We start from the raw sequence: 13,078 nt of genomic DNA, 5'->3' as shown, positions 1-13,078 counted from the left end.
TTGCAGATCTCTGTACTGTTAGAGGAATAAATTACCTATCCTCCTTCAGAGCTGTGCAATTTGATAAATTATCCTTGAATGAAATGTTATCTGAGCCCCCATTTAATAAGCATGTTTGAGCTTTCAAATTAGCATGTAAATAAATGTATAGCCATAAAGTTGTTGGTATGCCAATTGATTTCCTGAAGTCCTCCATCTCACTAAAGGGCTCTCACTAAATATATAATCCTATGAAACAATTTAGATTCCTTTCAGTTGTAACATACTACACTTTCAAGTATGAAGTCCTAGTATTTGAACTTAACATTACATGCCTGTTAGAACTATACACATATCAAAATTTAATTAACCATATGTTAATAATTAAAAAACCATTATTTGGATACTTTCAGTTATAATGTACTACACTTTCAAGTATGAAGTTCTAGTATTTGAATTTATTGCTTATCTGTTGGAAGACACACAGCGAAATTTAATTGACCCTGTCTTAATAATAAAAGTCAATACCAATATATTTGTGTTTTATTTTAGTATGGTCTTTCAGATTTAGTTTAAGGCTTAACTAACGATTTTTTATTAAAATGTACACTGTACAAATTGTTACAGTAGCACTGCATTCAACAAACGATCCCAAACTTAAATTGGTATTTTTGTCCCAGCTAGGACCATTTCTTAATGGTCACAGAAAAGGGGGGCACCTTATTATCTAACTTGACTGCCTCATTTAGAGACAAGGAAACTAAGGGATGGAGACTTTACATCACTTGCTCAAGGCTCATTGTTGCTAAAAGGCAGAGTTGGTCTGGAGCTCCCATCTTGCCCCCGGCTGCTTCCAACGCTGCCACCCCACAGGGCCCTGGCTATCATTCATGCATCTCTCCCATTTGTTTCTGTAGAATTTATATTATTATTCTCTGGAGTAGTTATACCATGGACAGTTTTTAAAGAATTTAGAATTCAAGCCCAGTTTTTATGTAAGAAGAACTTCCTTCGAGTAGAAAGTTCACCTGTAAGAGAACTGGGGAAATGAAAGTAAATCACCTTGTGTGCTGATAAAATCATAATGTGCTCCTCAGACTTGAACCGCTTGCCCTCTCTACTTCCAGCTCAGCGTTCAAGTTGCCTGTGTACTAACCCTTTCTTTCACACATTCTGAGACAGAAACCAAGGCGCTGTTAGAATGCTTGATGTTTAAATTTAGTGGACAGACACCAGCACATGGACAAAGCAGGTAGGACAGCACTGTGCTTGATGCAAGAGCTTTCCTAGAACACACATTAACTGTGGCTTTTTCATGCATAGTTGACTCTATATAAACTGATTGACACCTTTGGGGGTCATCTTTCCACTGACTCATAATTTTTCTCACTCTTGAAAAAGGTTTCTGTATACCCAGTATTCTCTAGTTAAAGCTGAAAATTCAACTCATCATATTTACACAATAAAAAAAAATCCATTCTGCCTTGTTTTTAATTGCAAATACTGCTCAAGGGACTAGTTCTCCTGCTTAGGAGGCAGCCCTGTGCCTTCTACTAGAGAAGCAAGTGCAGTCAATTATGGTAATGAAATGTCAATAAATATAAAAATTTAATACATTCTGCTCTGGGTGAGTGGCAGATGAGGACTTGCCTCCCAGACAAATTTGCTGCTACTGCAAATATTAAATGCACCTAAAAGAGTATCTAGTTGTCTGAGAACTCTCCAGTAAAAGAAGGATGGGTGCGTCAGGTACCAACTGGGCTTTCCCATTATGCTGTAATCGCAACAGCAAAATCTAGTACTATCACTGACAGCCATTCCAACGTCTTAACTTATTATTATAAATTGAACTTCTTATGTCCCCATGAATAAATCTTAGATCTGTGCCTCAGAGTGCTTTTTTTTTTTTAATGAAAAAGGAAATAAGCTTTTTGTTTGTTTGTTTTCTGGGCCAAGGAATTATATATAAGATCACTGCTGTCTTTAGAGAGAAATGTATTAATAATCATCTGAAAATATGCTGTAGTCTTACCACACAGTTTTTTAGGAAGCTGCAAAATAAACAAGAGTAATTAAAAATTTTCTCATACACAAGCATGCAATCTTGAACTATAAATACTTTAAAATGTAGCATTTAATATAAATAGAAATGTATCTTTGCCTTCATTTTCCTTTTGTGCTGGTTAATAATATTGTATACACATAGGACACTGTCCTGGATTGACATTTTTTGGACAGCTTATTTTCTTTAAACTTCTTCATGAAAGATAGATTTTGAATCTTATTTGATAATAAACATTCATAACAGAAAAAAGTATAGATCCCTATATAATTAGGTGGTCAAAACCTGTTCCCTACAAAGCTTATTGAAATGATTAGGTTTACCAGAATAATTGATACATTTTGTAGTAATAGAATGTATCTCAAAGTACTTCCACGAGGAAAGTCTTCCTCATTATGAACTTGTTTTAGAATCTAATTTTACCCACAGTTCTTAAAAATCTGAAATAAAATCTATTTCTTATTCTGACCATCATTAAAACTGTGATTCTGTGTTGCAGGTAGACTACTCCATAATAGCATCACAAGCCGGGGCCACCCTCAACAGCCTCATGAGTCATGCACAGGAGTTAGTGGCAAAGCTTCGTTCCCTACAGTTTGATCAACGAGAGTTTGTGTGTCTGAAATTCTTGGTGCTCTTTAGTTTAGGTAAGGAATCCTTTTTCTCATACTGTGTACAACTGAAGATTACTAAAGGATGCCCAACTTTGAATATCTTAAAGTCAATATATGTTTTTTGTTTTACCAAGATATAATGTTATTCCTCTCAAATCGTGAAAGCTTCAGACATGAACATATTTTCATATATAATTTCACATGCTTCATAACCTTTTAGCTGGTGGGTTAGGATATGAAAAAGGAATTATTATATTGGAATCCTGTATTTTTTTCCATAACGGGCAGGTGAGCAGCAGTCATATAAAGCTTTGACAGAAGGCTTAATTGAGATGGCTTAGGAAAGCCATATGGTATCAGATTTTAGCCTTCTTTCTACCACTGATCATTTCTGTGTCTTTTGTTTCAGCTTGCTACCTATTGCTGTTTTTATTCTTCTAAAATGTGTGCAATAATTAAAACCTGTTTCTTAAATCTCTATCAGAATTAACTAGAGGATGTTTATATACACATGTACAACCATGCAAGTATAAAAGATGATGGTTGTCAAGAGGAAAGGATGTTCCTTTAGGAAAGCTTTGGAGAGGAAGGATAACTAAGCAAGACATATTAGCTACATCAAGGTTCTCAGAGAATCAGTTGAGAAAAATCGCCACTGCTTGGAATAAAAAAAGGATTAAGGAGATGGGTTTTTATTGACTTCAAAGGAACAGATTTTTCTGCCTGTCCCTTACTTGATTTCTGCATCTTGTTGGCTTAATAAAGTCAACTTAAATAAACTTTTTGCCAAGTTCATTTATTACTTATTGGCAAGCAGCTGAGGGAGGCAACTTCCATTGAATAAAAAAAATGAAGAAATCAGATATACCAACATATGTTTTTTCTTATTCTTCAGTTATAAGATGGTTGTGAGTTCATATTCTAAAAAATAAAACAATAAAACAAACTACAAAGTAAAACAGATGTGTCCACTCTCCAAATTTGGTACTTTAGTTTCGAAATTCTTCTTGACAGCACTGCACAACTGTTGCTAATAAAGGAACAGTTTAAAGTAATATAACCAGAGTTAATTTTTCACATGTATTCAGCATTTAAAATAAAAAGAATGTTTTCATATTTTGGAAAATGTGATAAATATAGCAAAAATAAATGTTACTGAAAATTTAAAAAGACAACAGAATTTTATAGATGTAATGTTCAAAGGTTTGCAATGCCAGGGCTGAATCCTGTGTGGTTTCTGTATTAACCACAGTAAGTAGGAAAGTTCTAGACTAGTCTGCATCCTTTATCCAAGCCCGGTTTTTAGAAAGTTGAGAAGAAGAGAGCATAGGTTTGCTTGCTGTAATCACACAAATTACTCTAGTTTATGGCAAGATGTTAGTCTTTTCAACTAGTACATTTGATCAGTGATTAAATGAAAATGTGGTAATATATGTGTAATAAATCTTACAGGATCTTAGTGATAAAATATTTAAAGAGAGTCACCTCACTTCAATGGATTTTAAGTTAGTTGCATGACTGAATCACATTTGCAAATGTACACATTTACCATGAGCTATCTTTGGTCTTCATCACTTTCATCTTTCCTTCAAATGGTTTGACTCATTTTATGAAATTATTTTCTTCTCTGCCAATACTATGGGGAGGAGTGTGGTCTGAGGTGCTTTCAATCTTTGAACCTCAAATTCTCTTCCTGAGCAACTGGGCCATGCATGTACCAGAAGCTCAGTTATACCCTGTCTTGTTTAATGAGCATGTCCACTGTGATTGGAGCCTGGGGCACTAGTGAATAACTAGCTCAATGTCCCTTAGAGTCGTGTCTTTTTATTGTTTAAGGAAGAAAGGAAAGCATGGCTAGCAGGTCAGAGGTCAACAGAGTTTTGACCAAGAGTTTATTTTTAAAGAAGTAGGAAAAAAGTAACTGGCAGTAAAGTTCATGCAGTTTCCAGTTTACAAACAGAAAACTACCCTCCACCACCCCACAAATAATGGATAATCCATCCTTTTAAATGTTATAACTTTATTGAGGTACCCAGGCTAGCCCCCAAACACCTGGTATGAAACCATACCAGGGCCACCCTTGAAAGCCAAGCCCAAGTCCTGAGACACGACCTGTGATCCTAAGCCCTCATGAGCTTTGAGCCCTCTGAGTCTGAAACCAGATATGGTCTCAGCCCAGCGCAGCCCAACCTTGAGCCTCTCTGGGCCTGAAGAAGACATGAGACTTTTGTAGACTGGTGAGAGGCCTGGGGGCTGTGTAGAGAGAGGGCTTCAGCGTTATTCTCATTTAACGGAATGTTTTTCAGATAGCGAGAGAAGGTGGGGTGTAAACCTGAGTAGTTGCAGCATTCCAAGCTGAAAAAATGGTTGGCACAAAAGTGAGGAGGCAAGAAGGAGTAAAGCAAACACAGGGAACTGCTTGAGGGAAATGGTAGATATGGCTAGAGAAGTAGGCAAGAGCCTGGTCACGGACGGCCTCAGATACAGTTATTTGACAAATACTTACAGAGAATTTACTATGTGCCAGACCCTCAGTAGGCACTGGAAATACAGCCGTAGGCAAAATAAATGCCATGGTCATTATTCTGTAGGCAATTAGGAGGTAGAGCAGCATTTTTAAAAAGGTGGAGGCGAGGAGAGAGAAGTTGATTTGCCTTTTGGAGAGACTACTCTGGTGGCAGTGTAGAAAGTGGACTGGAGAGGGGCAAGGCTAGCAACTGCGTTCAAAAGTGGTTCTAATATTCCAGGCAACACATAGTGAAGGACTTAATGGTGATAGGAATGAGGTGAGGGGTATGAACAAGTTATAGGGGTGCAAACAACAGGCTGTGACAGAGTTGAGAGAGATTAAAGTCTCGGATGAGTCTTAGGTTTCCGGGTGCTTTACCCAGAAGAGAAAATCCTGTAGAAGCAGCAGCTAATCAGTTGAGTAAAAGCAAGTTCCAGTAACAACCTTCCTCATTCTGAAAGTAATTCTCCACTAAAACTGATTCCATGAAAAGCTAATGGCAGGGGACTGAAAAAAACAAAAAGTGGAGGTGGGGGACAATTGACTAAAATCATTCTGGGCTGCTGCCTGACTTTCTTTCCTTCAGGTGTGTCCATGAACAGACATCAGTTTATTCAGCTGGTTGAAAAAAGAAATAAAAGTAAAAAATGCCCTCGCTTTCAGGCTGTTTCTGTGTGTGTGTGTGTGTGTGTGTGTGTGTGTGTGTGTGTGAGAGAGAGAGAGAGAGAGAGAGAGAGAGAGAGAGAGAGAGAGAGAGAGAGAGAGAGATGTAATAGAGTCTGGGGACCCAGTCTCTGCTAGCTATGATTTCTATAAAATCTTGTAAAATACCTATATTTTTTGTCTAACTATGAGATACTATAATTTGAGCCCATTGATGATATGGCAGATGAGGAGATATTCTAAGTTGGCCAATCCTAGAGAGGCCAAAATAAAATTTTAAATGTTTGTTTATTGGCTTGTCCCCCCACCTTCTTCTAAAATGGAATTTCAGTGGGTGATGGAAGGAAATTGGGTATCTATCACCAACCAATGTAGAAATTAATTCCACAGAGGAAGAAGTTCATAGGGTCATGATAAATAATATCGTTATGGCATGCATTCCAAAGACAAGGAGAATTCTCATAAACTGTATCTCAAGAAAACAAATGCAGAACTGGGAAATGATCACCTGGTTTTTAACTGCAGCATCTTGAAGAATGTCAATATGTGTTCAAGCCCATCAGGAATATTAATGTGGCTTAAGTGCTCACAGAAACAAGTGACCAGAATGTGCAAACCAAGAGGGTACCCTGGTCTGTGGATTTTCTTAGCCTGGAGACTCAATGGCTGGATGCTGCTGGATGCTTGTTGTATTCTAAGTGGCAAGAGCAAGTAATAGAGGCATATTACATCCTGTTTCCCCTAATGAATGTCCTTGATTTGTTTTAAATTATTCTCTTCTCTTATCAGCCAATGTTTCTGAAAGCATGTTTGCTATTCAGCTGAGTTCAAGAGATTGTTATTCTCCTTGAGGGGATTCCCCCAGCGTAAAAAGTGACCAATATTTTTGCTTCGATGTCTTTAAGTCTTGCTCTCTAAATCCATTGAGATGGGTGAAGACTGTTCTGCCTCTGCAGGTGCTTATGGGCAGTAGAATTCAGTGCTCTAGACTGAGTCTCGATCTGAGTTAGAAATTGTGCTTTATTTTTCTCTGCACCTCAGGTTCCTAATACGTTGCCTGGTACAGAGTACCTACTTGAGAAATACTTACTGATTAAGTGGATAGATAAGCAGACTGACAGTTTTAAATTTGATGCAAACCTTCACCAATGTAGTTTGTGATCTGTAATGGGTGATATGTAATGGGAGATGCTTTAGCTAAGAAGTCATACTTCAGATGCAGTTTAATTTTCTGTGACTAGCTTTTCCAAAGAACTCTCTGATAAATATCTCATAATTATTTCCGTGATCAGTTAGCATTCTCCTAATTTATGAGGGGAGATGTTTATTTTTAAGCTTGTTGGGAAAGCTGGTCTTGGAAAACTAACTTGCAGAAAGATTGGAGAGAATATTGATGGCTAAAACCAGGTGATAAATGCAAGTGAATTCCAAGCAAATGCAAGATTATAGGCTTTCAGTGCACATTTACTAACAATAGTTGAGGAATGTTGTACAACTCGTTCTTGGCATTGAAAGAATCCTATTTACAGTAAAATGGATGCAGAAGATTATTTCTTTCTTCATCATGGTAGCTCTTTGCTTCACATCAAATTTTGAATGTGGCGTTTGGTTAGACCACCACACATCCCGGATGCGATTCATCCCCACGGGGACAAAACCTCCCGGAGGAAAGACTAAACTGGTACAGACAGGAAACCCGCCGCATGTTAGGTGTCCTCATCAGACTGCCATGAGCACCTTTTGTGACAGAGCACCAAACATGCAAAGAGCGTAGTTCAAGAACAGAACTGACTGAAGAATTGTCTGTGTCATCCCAGGGATGGCAGAGCATCTGGTGTCAAACCATAACTCGTTTATCTTAAAGGAGTCAAGCATGCTTTCTCAAATGTAAGCAATCATACAAGCAGTTGCTGAAAGTGTCCCAAAATAAAACAGTAGCTGCGTGGCTGGATCAACAAGTTGGAAAGGGTTGCAAAAATGGACGGGCAACACCTTCCTGTCTGGAAAGACCTTTAAAATCATAATTTGGAAAGAGTAAATGAGGTATTTCTAAGACTGAGCAGATAAAGCTCTCGTTTTTCTCCTTGACGGTCATAGCTCTTTTAAACAACCCAGATTAATACTAAGTAAAGAGGGGCACTATGTTTTGTTTTGTTTTTTAGTATTCTCAGTGAAGCAAAGGTCTTTAAACACAAGAAATGTAACTGTTTTGCTCCTAGCATATTACCTGACATATAGTATGTTTTTAATAAATATTTATTGCATTCATGAATGAAAGAATGCTTTTCTTCCCAAGTTCTAGGTTAAAAAACATAATGGGAATTGGAAAAATTAGTAGAAAAACAATAAAGAAAGTTTGGAGAAGGGGAAGCTAGAAAATAGAGCCTGTGGGTAAATATTAGTGGCTTTGGTATCCTTTTTACCTTAGAAAGTAAAGACATAAATCTTCACATTATGAAAGGGGTTAGTTTAAGGAAAGTAGTGACTAAACAGATTCCTTCTCCCTTGCATATGAATTAGTAAGTGGAATTCATTACTGGTCACCGATATTTAGGTTCTTTTTGAAATTGTGACACTAAGAAAGTCATATATCAAAATGAGCCATAGAAAGAAGTGGCAGGAGCACCTTTGCTGGTAGTATTAATAATAAAATATCTTTAGGTGGGTAAATCACCTAGTTTTATCAAGCATATTTTAAAAATACTACACATTCAATAATGTAGCATTTATATAGGCAAAATGATGTAGGGAATTAGGACAATCATCTAAAGATTACAGACCAAAAAGAAAACCAATCTTTATCAGGTGAAAACACAGGAGTTTGATTTAACACGCATTTCCCATCATTATTGAATTTGCTGCATAATGTTAAAAGTTTTTTATTTCCCTTGGTTTCTAAATATATCACACGTTTTATAATCTCCATGTGAACTCGGGGTTCCAGAGCTTCACTGAACTTGCGGAAGGCAGTTGCCTCACAGCCTTGGGACCTCCCTCTCCGAAGAATTTTTCCATATAGTTTACTGTTGCAGCTTAGGTTTGGTGTTTTCTTTGGGCCATTCACAAAAAGTTAGGGAAGCTAAATGGTAACTTTAATTACTTATACCAGCACCATTTAACTCTTTGTGATATTAGAAGGAGAAAATTGATCAAACTAACTTGATAGCCATCCTCTTTCCCTTTAGTGGTCTTTGACACAAAACCATAAAGTAGGTAAAAGAGAGTCAAAGGTGTCTGTAAAATTTCAGGCAGCGAAAAGTGAAGCTCTTTGGTGGGGAGGAGGGCGAGTTAGAAAATTCTGTTAGAAAATTCTATCTTCAGGTTGAGCCTTCAACTTTTCTAAAGGGTTCAATAGTAACACTGCTCTTATAATATGATGTTGACATTGGAAAAGAATGATAATCAAACAGTAAATAAAATTGCACCATGTTTACTAGCTGAAGAAATGCGGATTATTTTATTCTTTGGGGTAAGCAAATTTATTTGCAGTGATTAGTTTCCCAATAGTATTTAGTTTCTGATAAGACAGGCATTTTTCCATATATAAATTTTGCCCAGTACTTCTTCTGCTTCAGCATTTTAATAAAGATCTAGCCCTTGTTTTCCCTTTACCCAAGTATGCCATTTGTCCTCCTGGCTTTTGATATCAGAACCTGGCCAAGATGCTCTGTCGTATCTCCCCGCAGAGCCCTGGTCAAGAAAATGCCAATAGAGAGACGGTCCTCACATGATCCAAGCCCAGCCAGGGCCTCTGTGTGGACCTTAAAACTGCAGCACAAGCATATGGAAACTACTCCCATCATTGTCAGGACCAGGTATATATAAATATAAAAAAGGAGACTTTATTAATGGGCAAAGAATTGCGGAGTAACTTGTGATCTTACATCTCACTTAAGAGGCAGCAGGGACTTGTAGAAATAGTAAATATTCAACCATGAAATGCGTCATACAAAAGGCTCCTGTGTAACATAGCCCAGAAAACCATGGCACTTCAAATGGGCCCTCCTTCTGCACAGCTGTTCATTTCTCTTTAAGGGAGCACCCTTCTGTTTTGCTTGATATAGGAAAGACTACTATGAAGTCACCACCAAGTTGGGTGTTTGCTCTTCTATAAGGACCCTCTCCATGGTCTGCTGCCCCTGGGAAGGATGCCCCCATCAGGCAGAGGAGAGGGTAAACTGGCTGCTTGAACTGCTTTTTGGTTTGCTAATCTGAGTGCAGCTGTCAGCCTGGCACTGCAGTGTAAATCGTGAAGAGGATGTTCTTCTATCTCCTGTGAGGAGGGAGCACTTCACAGAGTCCCCTGACAATGGGCCCAGTGAAGGGGCCATCTGGCTGGGAAAGTTGTTCCAGCTGGGGCTGTGCTCGGATCCTGCCTGCTGCCTTCCCAGGCTCTGTACTTCCACAGTGGGGATCTATGTGGGGTGCAGTTAGTCACAGTGCTCCCCTCCTTGGCTCTTCCGGGGTAGCCTGCAAGTACTGTAGAGCACCCCTTCAGAGGCGGAATGCCCACTTCTCTAGAAGAGGCCCTGGCACTTGTTAGGTTTGTGTTTATCGCCACCAGTCTAGGTGTCCCTATGGTGTGTGGGGTGAATAAGAGCACAACTCTAAGCAAAGCAATAGAAACAAGGGGAAAAAGGAATTCTCTTCGTTTTTTTTGCAACATTTAATCTAGTTAATATAAGAGCCTTCTAAATCCAACAGAGAAATTTGATCACAGTGATTAAACTCTGTGTTTGCAGTACCTAAAGCAAAATGAACCATCCACTTTATAAATCAGAGACTAACAGCACAGAATGTATCATTTGCTATAAACCAATCAATAGCTAACCCAGAAAGAGAAATAGAAGAGCTCAGTCCCATTGCTTAGCTGACTGTCCCCTCCAAGAGTGCTGTGAAGGCTTCAGAAAGGGTTGAAAACTGGTAAAAAATTGTATTTGTGCATCATAATTTACGTCTGAATATTAATGTAATTCTGAAACAAGCAGGGCAGTCTGCATGTCATAAAATTCTACTTACGTGGCATCTGCATAAAAGATGGTCTTGAAACAGCAAAATCCATTTCCCCTTAATATGGTAACTGTCTGGGGCGGGTTGCAATACTTGCCTCATTACAGCCTTCCTTTAAATATGATTATGCACAAACACATCACACACACACACCCTCACACATACACATTCACTCACACACCACACCCCCTCACATGCATATACTCACACACACAGGCCTACAGAGACTAGTAATGCAATATATTCCCCTCATATCTTTACCCAAGTGCGTTGGGTAAATTGTTCCTCATGAAGTCAGATAAACAAGAGAAAAATCCCAGGGTTCTTATTACAATTAACATTCAGTCTCAGTTTTTACCTTTTCACCCATGATAGTCTAATTTAGAAAAACACTCACTAGACACTTGTCAAATAACTGCACGTATCTTCATACTAATACTTCGCTAATATATATGCAGCTGGGGTCATGCTGGCAAATAAGCATTTCCTAAAATTTATGCAATCATTTGAAATTTAGAAAGGATTGATTAGCATTCAAGATATGCCACTGTTCAATATGTATACCATAGAGATTTGGCAGAAGCAAATAATGGCACATAAAGTTGATGCTTGCTTTAATTAAATGCAGTATAATAGGTGTTGTGTGGATTTTTTTTTCTTTCAGTGAGCAAAGCAGTTTAGCAATGACCAGATATAATTCATTTTGGAGTTCTAAGTTTGAACTTAATCAATACCCATTTACAGCCATGGAAGAAGGATTATCATTTGTTATCTGTTAGCACTAGAATATAATTGCCTAAATAGCATTTATTTAGTCATATTTCTGAATAGTTTATGCATAAAAATATTTATCATGTTTTAGTTGCTAATATGAATATTGCCATTTTGCTAACTACTACTGTTTAGTGAGATGACTTTTCAGAAACATATTGGCCTGGAAACCTGGGAATAACCAAGAAGAAAAATAAATGAGAATGCTATATGCTCTGGCCAACATTTCTCCCTGCTTTAACAAACAGCATCCTCTCTTTTAAAATCTCAGGATAAAGTGGCTCTCTTAGTACTGTTGCAGAAGAGGTTCACCAGTTAACGTGGGCAGCGCAGATGCTGTGCACTAGAGAACTCTGGGCACCCCAGGGCCTCAGGTCCTTTCTCAAAGTTGCAAATCAGTGACTCACACCCAAGTCACTCTTTATACCTTCCTTCTGGTTTACTGACAAAATTTGATGAGTCCAATCCTGAGTTCTGGCTGTGTTTGGTTAAGAGGGTTAAATTCCAAAGGGATCAACCCAAACCAGGTGCCAAGAACAAATATGAAGGCAAAAAGCCTTTCATGGTTTTGAAGAATTAAATAATTCCACAAAATATATCGAGAGCCTACTATGTGCAAAAGTATTGTACCAGGCCTTATATAAACTGGCAACAAACCCTCTTTACAAAAAGAAGAAAACTCCTCAATATCTTAGAGAAGTACACTTTGGATCTTGGAGGTGCTTTTCTGAATGAGGCATGGTGCACCAATTGAACAATCCAAAATACAACATACCATACAAACCATACTGTCTGCCAGTGCTTCTCTCTTAAGTCTCTTTTTTTCTGTTCCTTCTTTCCACTAGACCAATGTGGGCTCCACACATGCATGATATTTTCTTTAACTATATTTTATCAATGAGAAGGTCTATCCCATATTTACAAATCTGACAGCAATCAGAGGCATAAAAAGAGCTGGGATATTCTGCATGGAGTGACTGACAGGAGCCTCAGGAGGGTTCACTGTCCCTAACCATTACACCCTGACCCACCAAGAGATTGACAGCAGTTTTGGCCTCAACCCTGAAAGGCACCAAATCCTAGAATGTTAGCATTGACAGGAACCTGGAGGTTGCCTAGTCCAGCCACCTCTCATTTCTTGATAAGGAAATTGAGGCCAACTGAAGTTATGAGATTTGTATATGGTCACACAGAGCCAAAATTTGAACCAAAATGTCCTGAATTCGTGCACAGGAAAAGAGCGCAGATAGAGATTTCAATAATTACTGAAAGACTGCTTTTGCATTCTTTTCAAAATTAGACTTAGATCTTTCTTGGCCATCCTTTTCAATTAAATAAAAAAATCTCATCATTGTGATGTATAAAAGTAATTTCCCAGAACAGTAAGAAATACACAGGACCTTTTAGTACACTAGGACTCAGTTGTATCCTAGATACATTGAACAAGACAGCATCTCCCCGCAGTCACTC

The 13,078-nt window shown here is 38.2% G+C and overlaps 1 protein-coding gene across 3 annotated transcripts in view; it reads left to right on the top strand.

The window, feature by feature from the left end:
* NR5A2 (nuclear receptor subfamily 5 group A member 2) overlaps positions 1-13,078 on the top strand; it is a 149,575-nt gene that overhangs the window by 74,949 nt on the left and 61,548 nt on the right. For all 3 annotated transcript variants that reach the window (XM_037825090.1, XM_037825088.1, XM_037825089.1), the window contains one exon: positions 2,541-2,688. In XM_037825090.1, the coding sequence (XP_037681018.1) occupies positions 2,541-2,688 (148 nt within the window). The remainder of the gene's footprint in view (positions 1-2,540; positions 2,689-13,078) is intronic.

This window comes from Choloepus didactylus, chromosome 2 (assembly GCF_015220235.1).
Source record: "Choloepus didactylus isolate mChoDid1 chromosome 2, mChoDid1.pri, whole genome shotgun sequence".
NCBI lineage: Eukaryota > Metazoa > Chordata > Mammalia > Pilosa > Megalonychidae > Choloepus > Choloepus didactylus.
Note: the sequence above shows the minus strand (reverse complement) of the source record. Positions and strands in the feature narration are given on the sequence as shown.